General features: G+C 39.6%; 1 protein-coding gene across 3 annotated transcripts; it reads left to right on the forward strand.

Annotated features, from left to right (window-relative positions):
• Positions 1-659: 659 nt before the first annotated feature.
• On the forward strand, positions 660-14,184 carry LOC115645900 (C-C chemokine receptor type 5-like). 3 transcript variants are annotated; one of them, XM_030551143.1, is made up of 2 exons: positions 660-784; positions 12,607-14,184. In XM_030551143.1, the coding sequence occupies exon 2, from the start codon at positions 12,618-12,620 to the stop codon at positions 13,689-13,691; it is 1,074 nt and encodes a 357-aa protein (XP_030407003.1). In that variant the 5' UTR covers positions 660-784; positions 12,607-12,617; the 3' UTR covers positions 13,692-14,184. The 3 variants fall into 3 exon arrangements, with proteins under 3 accessions (XP_030407003.1, XP_030407002.1, XP_030407004.1); XM_030551142.1 differs by lacking the exon at positions 660-784 and adding an exon at positions 1,933-1,967; XM_030551144.1 differs by lacking the exon at positions 660-784 and adding an exon at positions 11,307-11,387.
• Positions 14,185-14,631: the final 447 nt, after the last annotated feature.

Here is a 14,631-nt window from a genome sequence, read left to right on the forward strand (position 1 = left end):
AGAAATTTCACAAGGCTCATCCAGAAACACCTGAAATTGCATCACCCCAAAAAGGGACATGAAGAAGAAGTTGATATAAGAACCTACAGGACTAGAACTAGGAACCATGGGGGGTGTGGGCCACAGACACCTCAACAGACTTAAGCTAAGCTCCCATGGGAGGATACTGTGAGGCTGGGCCCAGCAGGAAGTACAGCGCAGCTGGACCTAAGTGGCAGCTCCTTGCAGCCCACTGATTGGTTGGCACTGGTTCATAAGCCAGGAAGCCATGCTAGACAGTTGTCTGAGCAACAGTGCAGACTGTCTTGCTTCAGACCATGTGTGAGAAAGATCCCAGACTCTGGCTTCTGACCCTGCCTGCCTCCTGATAACTGACTCTTGGTTTGTCCTCTGGCCTATCTCGGTCTCTGACCCTCTGCTGCCCAGCTTTGCCTGACTCATGCTCTGTCCACAATCCAGTTGTGACACAGTATCTGAGCTAGTGAAGCTGCAGGATTGGAGCTCTAAACCCTCAATTATGCAATTAACATGCACTCTCAGAATTCAGAGCTGTAAGGTCTCCTTTAAGTTCTAGATGGAACTGTCGAAGGTTCATTTTTAGAAAAGAAGAACTCTTCCTTCACTTAGTGTCATAATGCTTGCAAAACATCTGAGATGCAGCAGAATTCTCTTGACACAGGAAGCTCCATGTTTCCTAGTTTCTGAAGAAGTAGATAGGATTAATCACCCTACTGGTCAGAAAAAGAGAAGCACAGTTATCTTCCATAAGAAGCCTGGTAAATCAGTGAGTATCTTATCTATTTTTTCTCTCTCTCTCTTTGTCATTTATTAAGTAAAAAGGTATACAAAATTATTAAGAATTAACACTAATGATGGTGTAATGAAGCAAGGGATGCAGCCTTTCAGAACCATTTGAGTGGGAAACCAGGTAGGAAACTGGGAGCTAGTTGGGAATGCAGTGGAATCACCAAAGCCATCAGGACAAATAGAAGAAGTCTTGTTGAAAACTCTCTCCAACGTTATATTAAAAACAACTCTGGATTTTGGATTTGAAAGTGTTTCTGGAAAACTTTGATCTGAAGATGGCTTCATTTAAGAACATGAGCACATTAAACATAAAATCCTTCATATCTGATCTAGAGGGTAACAGTTTTATTGCACGCCACGAGCTGAGCTTGCAACTCGTATTGCACTATGCTGAAGCTATACCATTTAACATCTTATTGCCACATGTAAAGAGGCTCTCTACTGCTTAGAGAGAATTAAAGTCTGTGGCAGGAGTGGTCCAGGAAAACTGCACTGGATCTGGCAGTACAAACACTTGGTGTAAGCCCTGTCTTCATATAATGTGCAATTCCATTGTAAATTAGCAATTGTAGTTATATAGGATAGAGCAGTGGTTCTTCTTTTTGGTACTGAGACCCACCTTCCCCATTAGCAAAATAGGAAGGGCAGGGTGGTCATGACCCTCTGACATCTGGCCGTGAACCCCAGGATAGAGAATCTCTGGTATAGAGCATTATCCCACTTTTTATATATATCATCCCACTCTGAAAGGGTTGTGACTGCAGGAGCTGTTAAATTCTCTAGAACTGTTTGAATTGCTTCAATCTGATTTTCTCTGAATCAGTCATATGAGAGGAAGTAGAGCCTAGTAATTAAAGCATGGGACTGGCCTCTGGAGTGCTGAGTCCTATTATCACCTCTGTCACAGACTTGCTTGGTGACTTTGAGGAATTAATTTCATTTCTTTGTGCCCTGGTTTCTCTTACTCACTGTGCTACAGTAGAACCTCAGAGTTACGAACACCAGAGTTACGAACTGACCTGTCAACCACACAGCTCATTTGGAACTGGAAGTACACAATCAAGCAGCAGCAGAGACAAAAAAGCAGCAAATACAGTACAGTTCTGTGTTAAACATAAACTACTAAAAAAAGGGAAAGTTTAAAACAAAGATTTGACAAGGTAAGGAAACTGTTTCTGTGCTTGTTTCATTTACATTAAGATGGTTAAAAGCAGCATTTTTCTTCTGCATAGTAAAGTTTCAAAGCTATATTAAGTCAATGTTCAGATGTAAACTTTTGAAAGAACAACTGTAATGTTTTGTTCAGAATTACAAACAGCCTCCATTCCTGACGTGTTGATAACTCTCAGGTTCTACTGTATTGTGGAGCTTAATTCATCAGTGTTTGTACAATGCTTTCACAGGCACTTCTGCTGTAGGAAAAAAGAGTATTATATGTGTGCTTTTCTGAATATGTTGAGCATATAGGACACATTGATCCCAAAACAATGCATTTTTGGAAGGTTGGTTACAGCTAGCATCTAGGCTATGTGTGGAATTAATATTGTGAGGTCTTGCTATACTGATAGTTAGTGTTCCACTCTTTTAAATGAGAAGCTACAATGTAAGGAACAACATGATCATCTGATTGCAATCCTTTAAATTAACTATTTGTATATAACAGCAAAAAGGCTCAGGAACTTGCAATTTTTGCAAGAATGTCTTTTTGCTTTTAGTGAGGAATATAAAGCATCTGGGTCTTGGAAGTCCCCTGGGGGCAAGGCCAGGTTTCATCCAGGTAGGACCAAACCTATCATTTTCCTGCCAAATCTTCAGGGATATAGAATGATATCGGTAAGAGGTAAGTGATTTGAAAGCAGATGCAGCTGGGTCTCAGTGTTCAAGGCTCAGCTGTCATGTATAGAAAGGAAAAGGCCAGTATTATCCAAAGGAAGATGGATCTCTAGAAAATACTGTGTTGTGCTGATTAAATTCTAGGAAGGGGAAGACTTGCCTTTGGGCTTGGCTTATACCTTAGAAACTGGAGTAGTAATTTCACCCTGCTCTGAACAGAATGTAATTCACACTTACTCCATTCCCTTGGGTTTTATTGGCATTATACTCAACTCAAAAGCATTTCAGTCTGTAACATTATAACTTTTGAGCTCCAATTACTTGCAAAATTTCAAAGAATGTTCTAGAATCAACGGCCAGAGCCCTGTTGGTTTTGGGGAAAATCAGAAAACTGAAAGTGGGGGTCGGAATGAGGAACAAATGGAACCCCTGCTGTTTAGCAGATCCACAGCTTCAAGCACTTCTGCAACTGGCTGTAGACCAAACAACTGCTTGGTTGGCACCCATTAACACTGTCTGAATAATACAACATTCCATCTCTACTTGTCCTCTCACAGACAGAAAGAAGACAAATAATGGAGTGGAGGGAGAGGGAAATAGGGGAGTGCACATAGCCACTGGTATGGAGGGGAAGGAGTCCCATAAGCCCCGAGCATTGGATTTAAGGACGAGAATGGGAGGCAGACAGAGCCTGTAGCATGGGAGTGAAGAGGGTATTTGAAGAAGGGAAGATTGGGGGCACAGAACCCCTGGTGGGGGAGATTAGAGGACCTTGTCTGGGGGAAGGGGGCATGGCCTACAGAACCCCTGGTGGGTGGGAAGATGTGAATGAGAGGGAAGGGAGATGGGGGGCACAAAGAACCTTGGCAGAGGGAAATTTGGGGAGTTGTAGGGAGTCCTGGAAATATAGGGCGATGGACAGGGCCAGCTTAGGGGTGGGTGGGCAGGACAACCACCCTGGGCACCAACATTTGGAGGTGCCAAATCGACAAGATTTGTATGAATGCACGGGTGCCTTATGTAAAGCCACTGAAAACATTTATCTCCCTGAGCAACAAAACACTTAAGGTCAGTCCTGGGGATGGGAGGGTGGCACTTGGGGAATTTCAGGGTGGGAAATGGAGGGATGTGAGGAGTCCCTAGTGGGTGAACATGCTTGGCCTATACAGAATACAAATGTGTGACCTTCTAGTTGGTAACTCATATAGAGCAAGATGAGGGTGACCCTTGCTTTCTCCCCAAGGTTAGCTGGTCCTCAGGGTTTCCCTGAAGAGATTCCCAGTGTTAATTCTGACCAGAGAGTTACTACCTTAAATCCAGGGCAGAGATATTGAGCCATGCCTGCTGGGAGGAACTAACCAGCATCTCCTTCCAACACCTGGGAAGAGAATGGCTCAGTATTTGATTTCATTTAGATTTGGCGCTTACACAAACTCCACCTGAAAGTGCAGCCGTGAAAAACTCTAGCTGCCCTTGACAGACTTAACCACAATAATGATTAAGAGTTGCTAAAAGTAAATTCTCCCCACCCCACCAGACCTCATCGAAATCACCAGTCCTGTGAACATTGCAGCTTAAATCAAAGAACACCATCACCTAGGTTGGCCTCCACTTGTTTTACATCTTTATCCATTGGCAAGGGGAAGCCTTGTGTTTGGACCCTGAAAAGGGAAGGAAAACTTGGGCGTGTGTTTTTGTTCTCTGAGCTAGCACTGCTGATCAGGGAAACTCCATCCTCTTATATGGCTGTGTTCTCTTGTAGTTTTGCAACATTCATTCTCACTGACTGCTGTGAGGAGGTTTTGACCAAACCACCTTTGGAAACTTAAATTAACACAGTGTGCTCCTTGAGCAATGAGCTGTGATGCCATAACTGAGTCAGTCAGGGCTGACACCCTCTTGCTTCAAGTGTCCCAAATGCACAATTTGGGAAATATCTGCTAGTCATACAGCACCAGACCATACTATACCAAACAGAACATAAGAAGGGCCATACTGGGTCAGACCAAAGGTCCATCTAGCCCAGTATCCTGTCTGCTAGGTGCCCCAGAGAGAGTAACCTAAAAGGTAGTGATCAAGTGATCTATGTCCTGCTATCCATCTCCACCCTTTGACAAACAGAGGCTAGGGACACCATTCCTTACCCATCCTGTCTAACAGCCATTAATGGACTTAACCTCCATGAATTTATCTAGTTCTCTTTTAAACCCTGTTATAGTCCTAGCATCCTCAACCTCCTCAGGCAAAGAGTTCCACAGGTGGAAGAAGAACTTCCTTTTATTTGTTTTAAACCAGCTGCCCACTAATTTCATTTGGTGGCCCCTAGTTCTTATATTATGGGAACAAGTAAATAACTTTTCCTTACTTACTTTCTCCTCACCACTCATGATTTTATATACCTCTATCAGATCCCCCCTTAGTGTCCTCTTTTCCAAGCTGAAAAGTCCTAGCCTCTTTAATCTCTTCTCTTGGCCTCTTAACAGATGCTAAGAGGAGACAGACAGCATGAGTGTTAATTTTTCTACATTTAACAGTGTTTTACAAAAATTGAAAGAGAGAAACCATGATCTTCTTGCTGCCCATTGTTTAGCTCATCACACACAACAGTGCAAGATGTACAGTAACCAACTCAACATTGATGTACAAAACCTAGTTTTAAAAGTTTACAGCCATTTTAACATTCACTCACTAAGAATTCATCAGCTTAAAGAGTTTTGCGCATTTGCTGGGACAGAAAACAGTAAAATTCTATGTCACGTAGTCACGCGTTGGCTATCACTTGTACGTGCTATTAACTCAGTAGCAATATGTTGGAAAGAGCTTACACGTCACTTTCAATAGTTGGAAACATATAAATGTCCTGGAGTAATATGGGATAGTTTTGGAATGAAATTGCTGAATTGTACTGTTTCTTCTTGAGCCGTGCTCTAAAAATATTCACAGGCACTACTAAAGCTCTGGAGTCAAACTCATTCAAAGTAACTTCATTTTTCAAATTGATATCCAGTGTAGACAAGAAACTAGAATGCAGAATAAATGAAAACATTTGTGGTTATGCTCTGACTTTCAAACTAAAGACTCTCAGTGAAAGTGATTGAAGGAAGTGTGAAACAGAGGTTCTGCTTTTATTTTTATCAGCGAGCTCAAAATTATTTACAAAACAGATATAACCTCAGTGAAAACAATGTGCTCAAGAAACTGTCTTATTGGCAAATCGTTCCTTTGAAGAGTTTACTGAAGCTTAAGCACGCAAAACTGATAAAGTTTCTGACATGAATAAGTTATGTGAAAAATGTTATACAATCTAAAGTCATTTTGTCTCCTGAGTTTCTAGACTGCACAAGTACGAAAGAGAAATATTTTGATTTTCAAGATGACAAACCCAACTGGAAGCAGAAACTTCAAGAAATTGAAAAAAAAAACTAGATTCTTACATACTTTCTATTTCATGTAGCAAAACATATGCTGAAAGAGTATTTTTGTTAATGAATTTCACATGACAAGATGACAGATCAGTTGGAAGTGGACATAGTGAAAGTCAAACTACAGAGTTGCTGAACTTTTGAAAATACTGAGTACAAGGACATTTCCAGGCCTGGAAGGGGTAAGAGCTGGTGAGAGCTCCCCTTCTCCAAGGTCTGAAGCTTTAACTAGATTGAAGTCTATACCATCTAGCCACTCACCATGTCCACAGACAGAAACTGCAACAATACCCTGCAAAACTGGCCTGTATGTGTGGAAGGTGTGTGGGAAGATGAACAACAATGATGTAATTCACACTTTACCCCCCAGCAAAAAGTACCCTGAATATATTTCTAGTTTTATATTGATTGCAAAAAATTGATACTTTATTGCAGTGGTTTTCAACCTTTTGTCATTTGCGGACCCCTAAGAATTTCAAATGGAGGAAAATCCTAGACATAGTCTGCGGACCACAGGTTGAAAACCACTGCTTTATTGCATGCATTTGTCTACTCACCCACATTTGATTTGCACATAAGATAGAAGCAGTTGTGGTTTAGCTTGGAGACAGTGATTGAGAGAAAGGGGCAACAAAAATGATTAGGGGTATGGAACAGCTTCCGTATGAGGAGAGATTGATAAGACTGGGACTTTTCAGCTTGTAAAAAAGACGGCTAAGGGGGGATATGATTGAGGTCTATAAAATCATGACTGGTGTGGAGAAATTAAATAAGGAAGTTTTATTTACTCCTTCTCATAACACAAGAACCAGGGTTACCAAATGAAAAGAATAGGCAGCAGGTTTAAAACAAACAAAAGAAAGTATTTCTTCACACAATGCACAGTCAACCTGTGGAACTCTTTGCCAGAGGATGTTGTGAAGGCCAAGACTATAACAGGGTTCAGAAAAGAACTAGATAAATCCATAGAGGATAGGTCCATCAATAGCTATTAGCCAGGATTGGCAGGAATGATGTCCTTAGTGTTTGTTTGCCAGAAGCTGGGAATGAGCAACATGGAATGGATCACTTGATGATTATCTGTTCTGTTCATTCCCCCTGCGACACCTGGCATTGGCCAATGTCAGAAAACAGGATATTGGGCTAGAGGGACCTTTAGTCTGACCTAGTAGGGCCATTCTTATGTTCTTATGAGAAGGATCTTGATACTAGAGCTCTGCTTTTGTGAAAATCTCCTCAGAAAACTTACCCTTTGAATCTCCACCATATGAAGGTTACATGATCCAGAGAAGGGGAACTGTCACCCACATGTTCCCACAACAGAGCTCTCTAAACACAAAACAGGCTGAGAGACATCCCTCAGAGATGGACATTATCATCCCTACTAAACAGGGTCTTCACATAGTGAAATTTTTCAGATAGATGCTAAGATTGGTGTTAGGGAATGAAACTTTCTCCCAAGTACTTGATTTTCCTCCCTTCTCCTTTACTTCTCAATGGTTTCTTTCTTTTCATGGCAGGCAGGCTCTGGTTATCCTGTATACCTCAGTAGAGTCTCTTCTGTAGACAACTCTGACAGACTTTAAAGTGAGAGCGACTGTACACAAAGTAAAATAAAATGCTGAGGCAGACAAAATTGGATTCAGAATTAGGCAACACTTCTACTAAATTTTGATACAAGGTGGATGAGGTAATATATTTTATTGGACTGACTTCTATCTGTCACTCTACAATTTGGCTACAAGAATACCGCATAGAACAAACTTTGACACCAGCAGCCTAAAAGCAGAACGTTACATACGTCAGTTTTTGTTGGTTTGTTTGGTATTAGATTTTTGTGCTACATGGGATATTACAGTAGTTCATAAGAGAAAAGCTACATGAGACTGCCATCTATCAGCCTCTTCACGTATTGAGAAGAAGAGAGCCGGATTCTGCTGCAATTGTGGGAAAACAGGTGACTATGGTAAAGTTTAGCACAAAAAGCTACAAGAGAAGTAGCCTTTCTTCATTTGGTGGAAGTATATAGTTCAAGGAAGTTAATGCACAGGCTCCTATTGACTTCATTAGGCTTCAGCTCAGAATCTTAAGTTTTTTAATGTGTCATTCAGTGCTCTGAATCACCCAGTCCTGCATTTCTACAGTAGTAGAAGCCCCTCAGCTACAAAGGTGGGGTCTCAAAACTTATTCCCACCTGTTATCTCAGTCTGGTGAATGTTTGGAGATTCATCCAACTCTTTCAAACTCAGACATCCTTGAATGCAGATTGAGGAGAGAGACATTTGAGGTGATTGTCCCACATCCTCATTATCACTGCAGCTGGTTGTGGGGGAAACCAAAGGGGTGAAGGAATTCTTTAAAAAAAAATAAGAAAATGTTGGCGCTTACTAATTTGGGGGGTAGGGGCAACCCTCAAATTTACCCTTTTCCCTTGCCAGCAAATTCAGGTGTAGGGGACCTGATAACTCCTACTAGCAAACTCAGGCATAGGGCCCCCTCAAAACTCACCCTATCAGCAAATTTAGTCATAAAGGGCTCTCAAAAATCACTCAGCTGTGAAATTAAGACTCATGAAATCTCAGATCTCTTATTCTTGAATGATAGGCTAGCTCTGCATGAAGAAGCCTGAATGGGTCCATTGTACTTACACACAGAATGATCCTGGATTTCACATTACGAACATCAACTGTAAAGCATCACGAGAATGGGAACCACTGGAACTTCTGAAATGAAATTACACATTCAGAACAAAGCATGGTCACAATGTTCTTCTGATTATATCTTACAGGCAGTTCTGCCACAGAGTTCTTATGGTATTCTTGACAAGTCACGTAAATCAGACTTTTCACAAGAGGTCACTAATTGTGTGTGCTTTCTTTTCTGGGTACCCAGCTTGAGACCCCAGGATCTGATTTGCAGAAGTGCTGAGCAAACACAACTGCAACTGAAGTCAATGGGAGCTGTGCTTTGAAGTGTTACATAATGCTAAATGGTCTGAAAAGTCAGCCCTAAATATCTCAAATTTGGCACACAAAATTACTGGACATTATTTATCTCAATCTTTCTGTATCTCAGTTCCTCATTTGTAAAATGAGGATAATATCCTTTACCTCAAAGGGATGTTTTGAAGATAAACTTATTAATGTTTGTGAAGCACTCAGATGGTCTAGTGATGAGCACCTATAAAAAGTCTTAGGAAATTATTAATTATGTATTCAGTGCAGGGCTTGTACCGTGCACAATAAATAAATCAAGGGGCCATGTATTAAATGATAAGTATAATATAGTTTCTTAAGTAGATACCAGTAAGCATTTTATCTTTATTTTTCTTGTAACTATTTTATGCCTTATTACTTGTACTCACTTAAAATCTCTCCCTTTGTAGTTAATAACTTTGTTTTACAGTTTTATCTAATCCAGTGTGTTTAAATTGAAGTGTCTGGATAACTATTTAAGGTAATAAACTGAGATATTTTTCTCTTAGAGGAATAATTGACTTAATATAGTTGAACTATCCAGGAGAGCACTGGGCAATACAGGACAATGATTTCTGGGGGGAAATCTGGGACTGGGAGTGTGTTGGGGTCAGCCTGAGGTAATCTTTAAAGCTGGTAAGAGCCAAGCTGTGGCTGACTGGCTGCAACTGAAACAGACATACCTGTGAGTGATTTACATGCTGGTGGCTGTTTGTGAGCAGTCCCGTTCAGTGGCTACAGCAGCAAGCTATTGAAAAGGGCATCCCAGGTTACAGGCAGGAGTGACACAGCTACTCATTAGTCTGGATTGTGCCTCAGTACATCACGGACCTACCTTAAGGGTTCTGAGTTCTATGATCCACTTTGTAGCTGAGTGCGTTAACTAACAGGCAACCTTCATGCTGACATTTCCTGACTTTACAATGCAAGACTTTGCAGCCTTAATGTTCTTTAAATGTGGGATTTACTTGTAAATAATATATTTTGGTTAAACAGGCCAAGCAAACCAGAGGCTGTACAATGTTTAACCATCAGCAGGAGAGGGACATGAATTAAGCACTGAATGAAGAGTTCCTCTGGATGAACGCAGATGGTGCCACAACATCACTGGGGAACTGTGCAGCAAAGCACCTCCCGAAAGATTGTACAGCCACAAAGCTGAATCCCAACCTAGCAGGGAAAACACAACAAAAGATGTGTGCAGTATTAACTATCACCACCGAGAGTTTTGTGTGCTTTGCTCCTCCACTGAAACTGTCATTGCAGATGAGGTGGCAAACATCACACCCAAAACTTCTGTCCTTTTTCAAATATAGTACACTCACTCAGAACACTAGAAGGCAAGAATGTTTGTAGCCTTTGCTTAGCCATGAAAGACTCCTCAGTATTTACAACCTTTTAATTTATTTTCTGTAAACATTTGTATGAGTTATTTTGTTTGCAAGAATGGTCGCAGAAACTGGTGTAGATGCGTCCACACCACAGTACACTGGAAAGGACTTAGTCAAACCCTCCTGTTTATAAAAGTTGCAGTCATCTGAGCAAGGAGGGGAAAAAATATCATGTCACTTATGTGACCAATTGCACAGTACAAATCCTTAATTATAAATAATGAATATTCAAAGCTATACTCAGTGAATAATTCATGAAAAATCCATAGGTTAAAATATTTTATATAAAACCTTTGAATATTTTTCTGTAACGAACATATTTAAATAGCAAAATGTGTTCACTAATAATTTCCAAACAGCTGCTAACAGTTTTCCTAGCTCTGCTGTTACTGATGGGAAAGATCTATTAAATCATTAACTCCAACCAACTTTCATATCCCAGAGAGTAGGCATTTCTGATATTGAAGAAATAACATGTTAGCATTCAGGCAAAAGGCCATTGCAATAAGAGGAAATAAAATCTCGAATCAAGTGGCTCATTATAATCTAGTATTAAATGTCAGCAGAATCCAGTAATTAGAACAAGATAACCAATCCTAACTATGGATACATTCAAAATGGACATTGTAAGAGTATTTTTTTAAACAAAAGATTTAAAATACAAGAATATGGCACAGAAAATATGATGGTTTCTAAATAATTAGATGTCATTCAGGAAGGAGTTTGAATATCAATTTATATATTGTGAAATCTCTTGCAGGTTAGCAGCTAAGCACAACATGGTGAATATTCCTTGGATGCTAGAGAACACTGATAGGTTTTCTTTAGAAGTCTACATATAAACATTTTTCATTGTTTGGATTTTATCTGAACTGCAAGAGAGTTGAAACTTTCCATTTCATCCCACAACATAGGTTCTAGTTGTCTAATCTCTTCTTTCACATTTTCCCAGTTAACAGGTAAATCAGCTATTTGTTGTATACAAGGAGATTATCACAAACACAAGAACAAAAAGAGAGCCTGATTCTCATTTATAGAAAGGTCACTTGACATTGCTCTGATGATGTAAAAGATATATATATATATACACACTCACTTTATTCAAGGCTCCTTTGAATGACTACAGCAGTTTAAAGTCACTTGGGTGTAAATGAAAATAAGGCCTAAAGATAAAGAGGAACAATTTTCTTAACTAAAGGCCTTATTCTCATTTACACAAGGGCTCGTTTAATCCACTTTGGTACTATAATATCAGGTATAAATTTACATTGATATTAAGGTCACTTTATATTGCATAGTGGGATAAGTGGACCCTAGTGCCAGGCCCTTATTTTTTCCTGAACCAATGGAAACCAAATATGGAAGTACAGAGAAGTCCTTTTACATGGGAAATTTAAGAACTTGTTGAAAGAATAAAGAATTGGAAAAAAGGGGGAGGGATAGCTCAGTGGTTTGAGCTTTGGCCTGCTAAACACAGGGTTGTGAGTTCAATCCTTGAGGGGGTGATTTGGGGATTGGTCCTGCTTTGAGCGGGGGGTTGGACTAGATGATCTCCTGAAATCCCTAATAATCCATGATTCTAGACAAATAACATTTTGCAAATTTTTGCCTGTGGAATGCTACTTAGAAGTTTTGCACCCAGAGCCTACCAATGCACACACACTCATGGCTTATTGCTTTGATGTGGGCTAGTGACATCTGAATGTGGTTCAGAAAGCTAAAAAAGATTAACTGTTTTCTCTTCTTTTCTGCTGCTCTCTTATTTGGTTCATTCTAACACTTCTGAAAACCACTTACTCCACCTTCCTAGAGTCCCAGCTTGGAACTATTAGTCAGTTGGCATTTAGTTTTCACCGTGTAGTGGTGCCACATGGCCTACTGAAGACAAACACTTCTCGTAGATAGTACAAGCGGGAAAGAATATTTAGCAAGTTCAAACAGCAAGTTAATTTTAAATTCTTTGTTAACGTGATCTGCAATTTTGTTTTTACATCTTAACATCAGCAGTTGTTATCCTGCTTACAGCAAAGGGTATTCTAAAGTGAAAGTCAACACTCACAGTACATTTTAATGGCTTGTACAAACATATGATTATACAATAAAATGTATTTCATTCCTGTGTTTCACTGTGATACTATACAGTACCTTGTAAATAATCATCCATTTCTTCATTCTTAGGCCAGTGCAAAATGAACACTTCTACTGGTGAACTGGAGATGGAGACACAGACAACAACGTATTACGATGGACAGGTTGATGCAGCACCATGTTCAAATGATGTCAAACAATTTGCATCCCACTTTGTGCCACCGCTTTATTCCTTGGTGCTGATATTTGGCCTGGTGGGCAATGTGCTCGTTGTGCTGATCCTGATAAAACACAAGAAGCTGAGAAGCATGACTGACATCTATCTGCTGAATCTGGCAATTTCCGATTTGCTTTTTATTTTTTCCCTGCCATTTTGGGCTTACTATGCAGCACATGAGTGGGATTTTGGAAATGCAATGTGTAAAATTCTTTCAGGGGTCTATTTTGCTGGCTTTTATGGTGGAATGTTTTTCATAATACTTTTGACAATAGATAGATATCTAGCCATTGTCCATGCAGTGTTTGCTTTAAAAGCTAGGAGAGTTACCTATGGCATCCTCACAAGTGTTGTCGTTTGGGGTCTTGCAATATTAGCCTCTCTTCCAGGGTTTATATTTCATAGTGTTCAAAAGGAAGGTCCTCACTGGACTTGCAGCTCTCATTATCCATCAAATTATGAAAAAGAATGGAGGCAATTCCTGATTTTAAAGATGAACATCCTGGGACTTGTCATTCCATTTGTCATTATGATCTTCTGCTACATAGAGATTATAAAAATATTACTGAGACGTAGGAATGAGAAAAAACATAAGGCAGTCAGGCTTATTTTTATCGTAATGATTGTTTATTTTATCTTTTGGACACCATACAACATTGTTGTTCTCATGTACACTTTTCAAGAATCATTTTCCCTAAACAACTGTGAGAGCAGCAGTCAGGTAGAGCTAGCAATTCAAGTGACAGAAGCGATTGCAATGTTCCACTGTTGTATCAACCCTGTGATCTATGCCTTCGCTGGTGAAAAGTTTAGGAAATATCTTTATACCTTTTTCCAAAAAGACATTGCAATCTACCTCTGCAAACACTGTCCAGCTCTTCATGGTGATAAATTAGAACGGTTTAGCTCCACGTACACCCCTTCCACTGCAGAGCATGATATCTCCATTGGTTTGTAAAGTGCATTAGAAATATATCCAGTAAAAGTTTCATCCTCCTTTTAACTTAAAATGTTGTGGAATTAATCAATTTTTTTACAGTCATTGTCCTTAATTTTTTGTGGCACTGCAATATTTCTCATCCTCTGTGCAGTGAACTGCTACCAACTCCACAGGAAAGCTAAATACTGCTGTTTGATAAGCATCCACTTCAAACATGGAATCCAATGTAGTAAGATTTTGTTCTCTGGATGTTGGCCAATGAACAAAGTGTCAATGTGATTTCCTCAGGAAATATAATTCAGAAGATGGTGTGAAGAGGACAGAGAATGAGATATGTCCTCTCTCAAGAACCAGTTACCTATATGCAAAGACCACAAGGAAAACTCTGGAAGGAAGGTAGCTGTTGGAGAGTGTATTGGTCATTTATATGGAGCTTGATGTGCCTTGTTTTACTTCAACATTTTTCATTAATGAGAATTTATGACAAAAACAGCTTTGCAACAAAATAAGAATAAAAGGATCTAAAATTATCATGAATTTTAAAAATTAGTGTTTTTTTTCATAATATAATCAACTACTATATGGTAGGGGGAGGTTTATTTACAGCTATGCTGCTACCTTATTTTCCCTATAGGGCAGGAAGATCTCTTAAATCACCATGAAAAAGAGGTTTTGGATAAACAGGGGAACAAAAGATTGTGCATCTTTCTGTTGAGGGATATGACTGACCTTCTGTTAACCAGAATTGCAGCAAACAGGCCTATGCTATTAACCAGTGACTATGTCTTTAAAATAATCCTTTCCCCTTGACTATTGCATTACATTACCTTATCTAGAATTCAGTTTTACATATGTATCTTAAACATTCAATTACTTATATCTTTAAGAGCTAACTTTCTTTAAAGGGGCTGTGACAGAGTGTGAGTAATCTTAGGCTGACTCACCACTTAGTAAGCTT

The sequence above is a fragment of the Gopherus evgoodei genome, chromosome 2 (assembly GCF_007399415.2).
Source record: "Gopherus evgoodei ecotype Sinaloan lineage chromosome 2, rGopEvg1_v1.p, whole genome shotgun sequence".
Classification (NCBI taxonomy): Eukaryota; Metazoa; Chordata; order Testudines; family Testudinidae; genus Gopherus; species Gopherus evgoodei.

Coding starts and splice junctions, on each gene's coding strand:
- LOC115645900 (XM_030551143.1), top strand. CDS start 12,618: ATGAACACTTCTACTGGTGAACTGGAGATGGAGACACAGACAACAACG.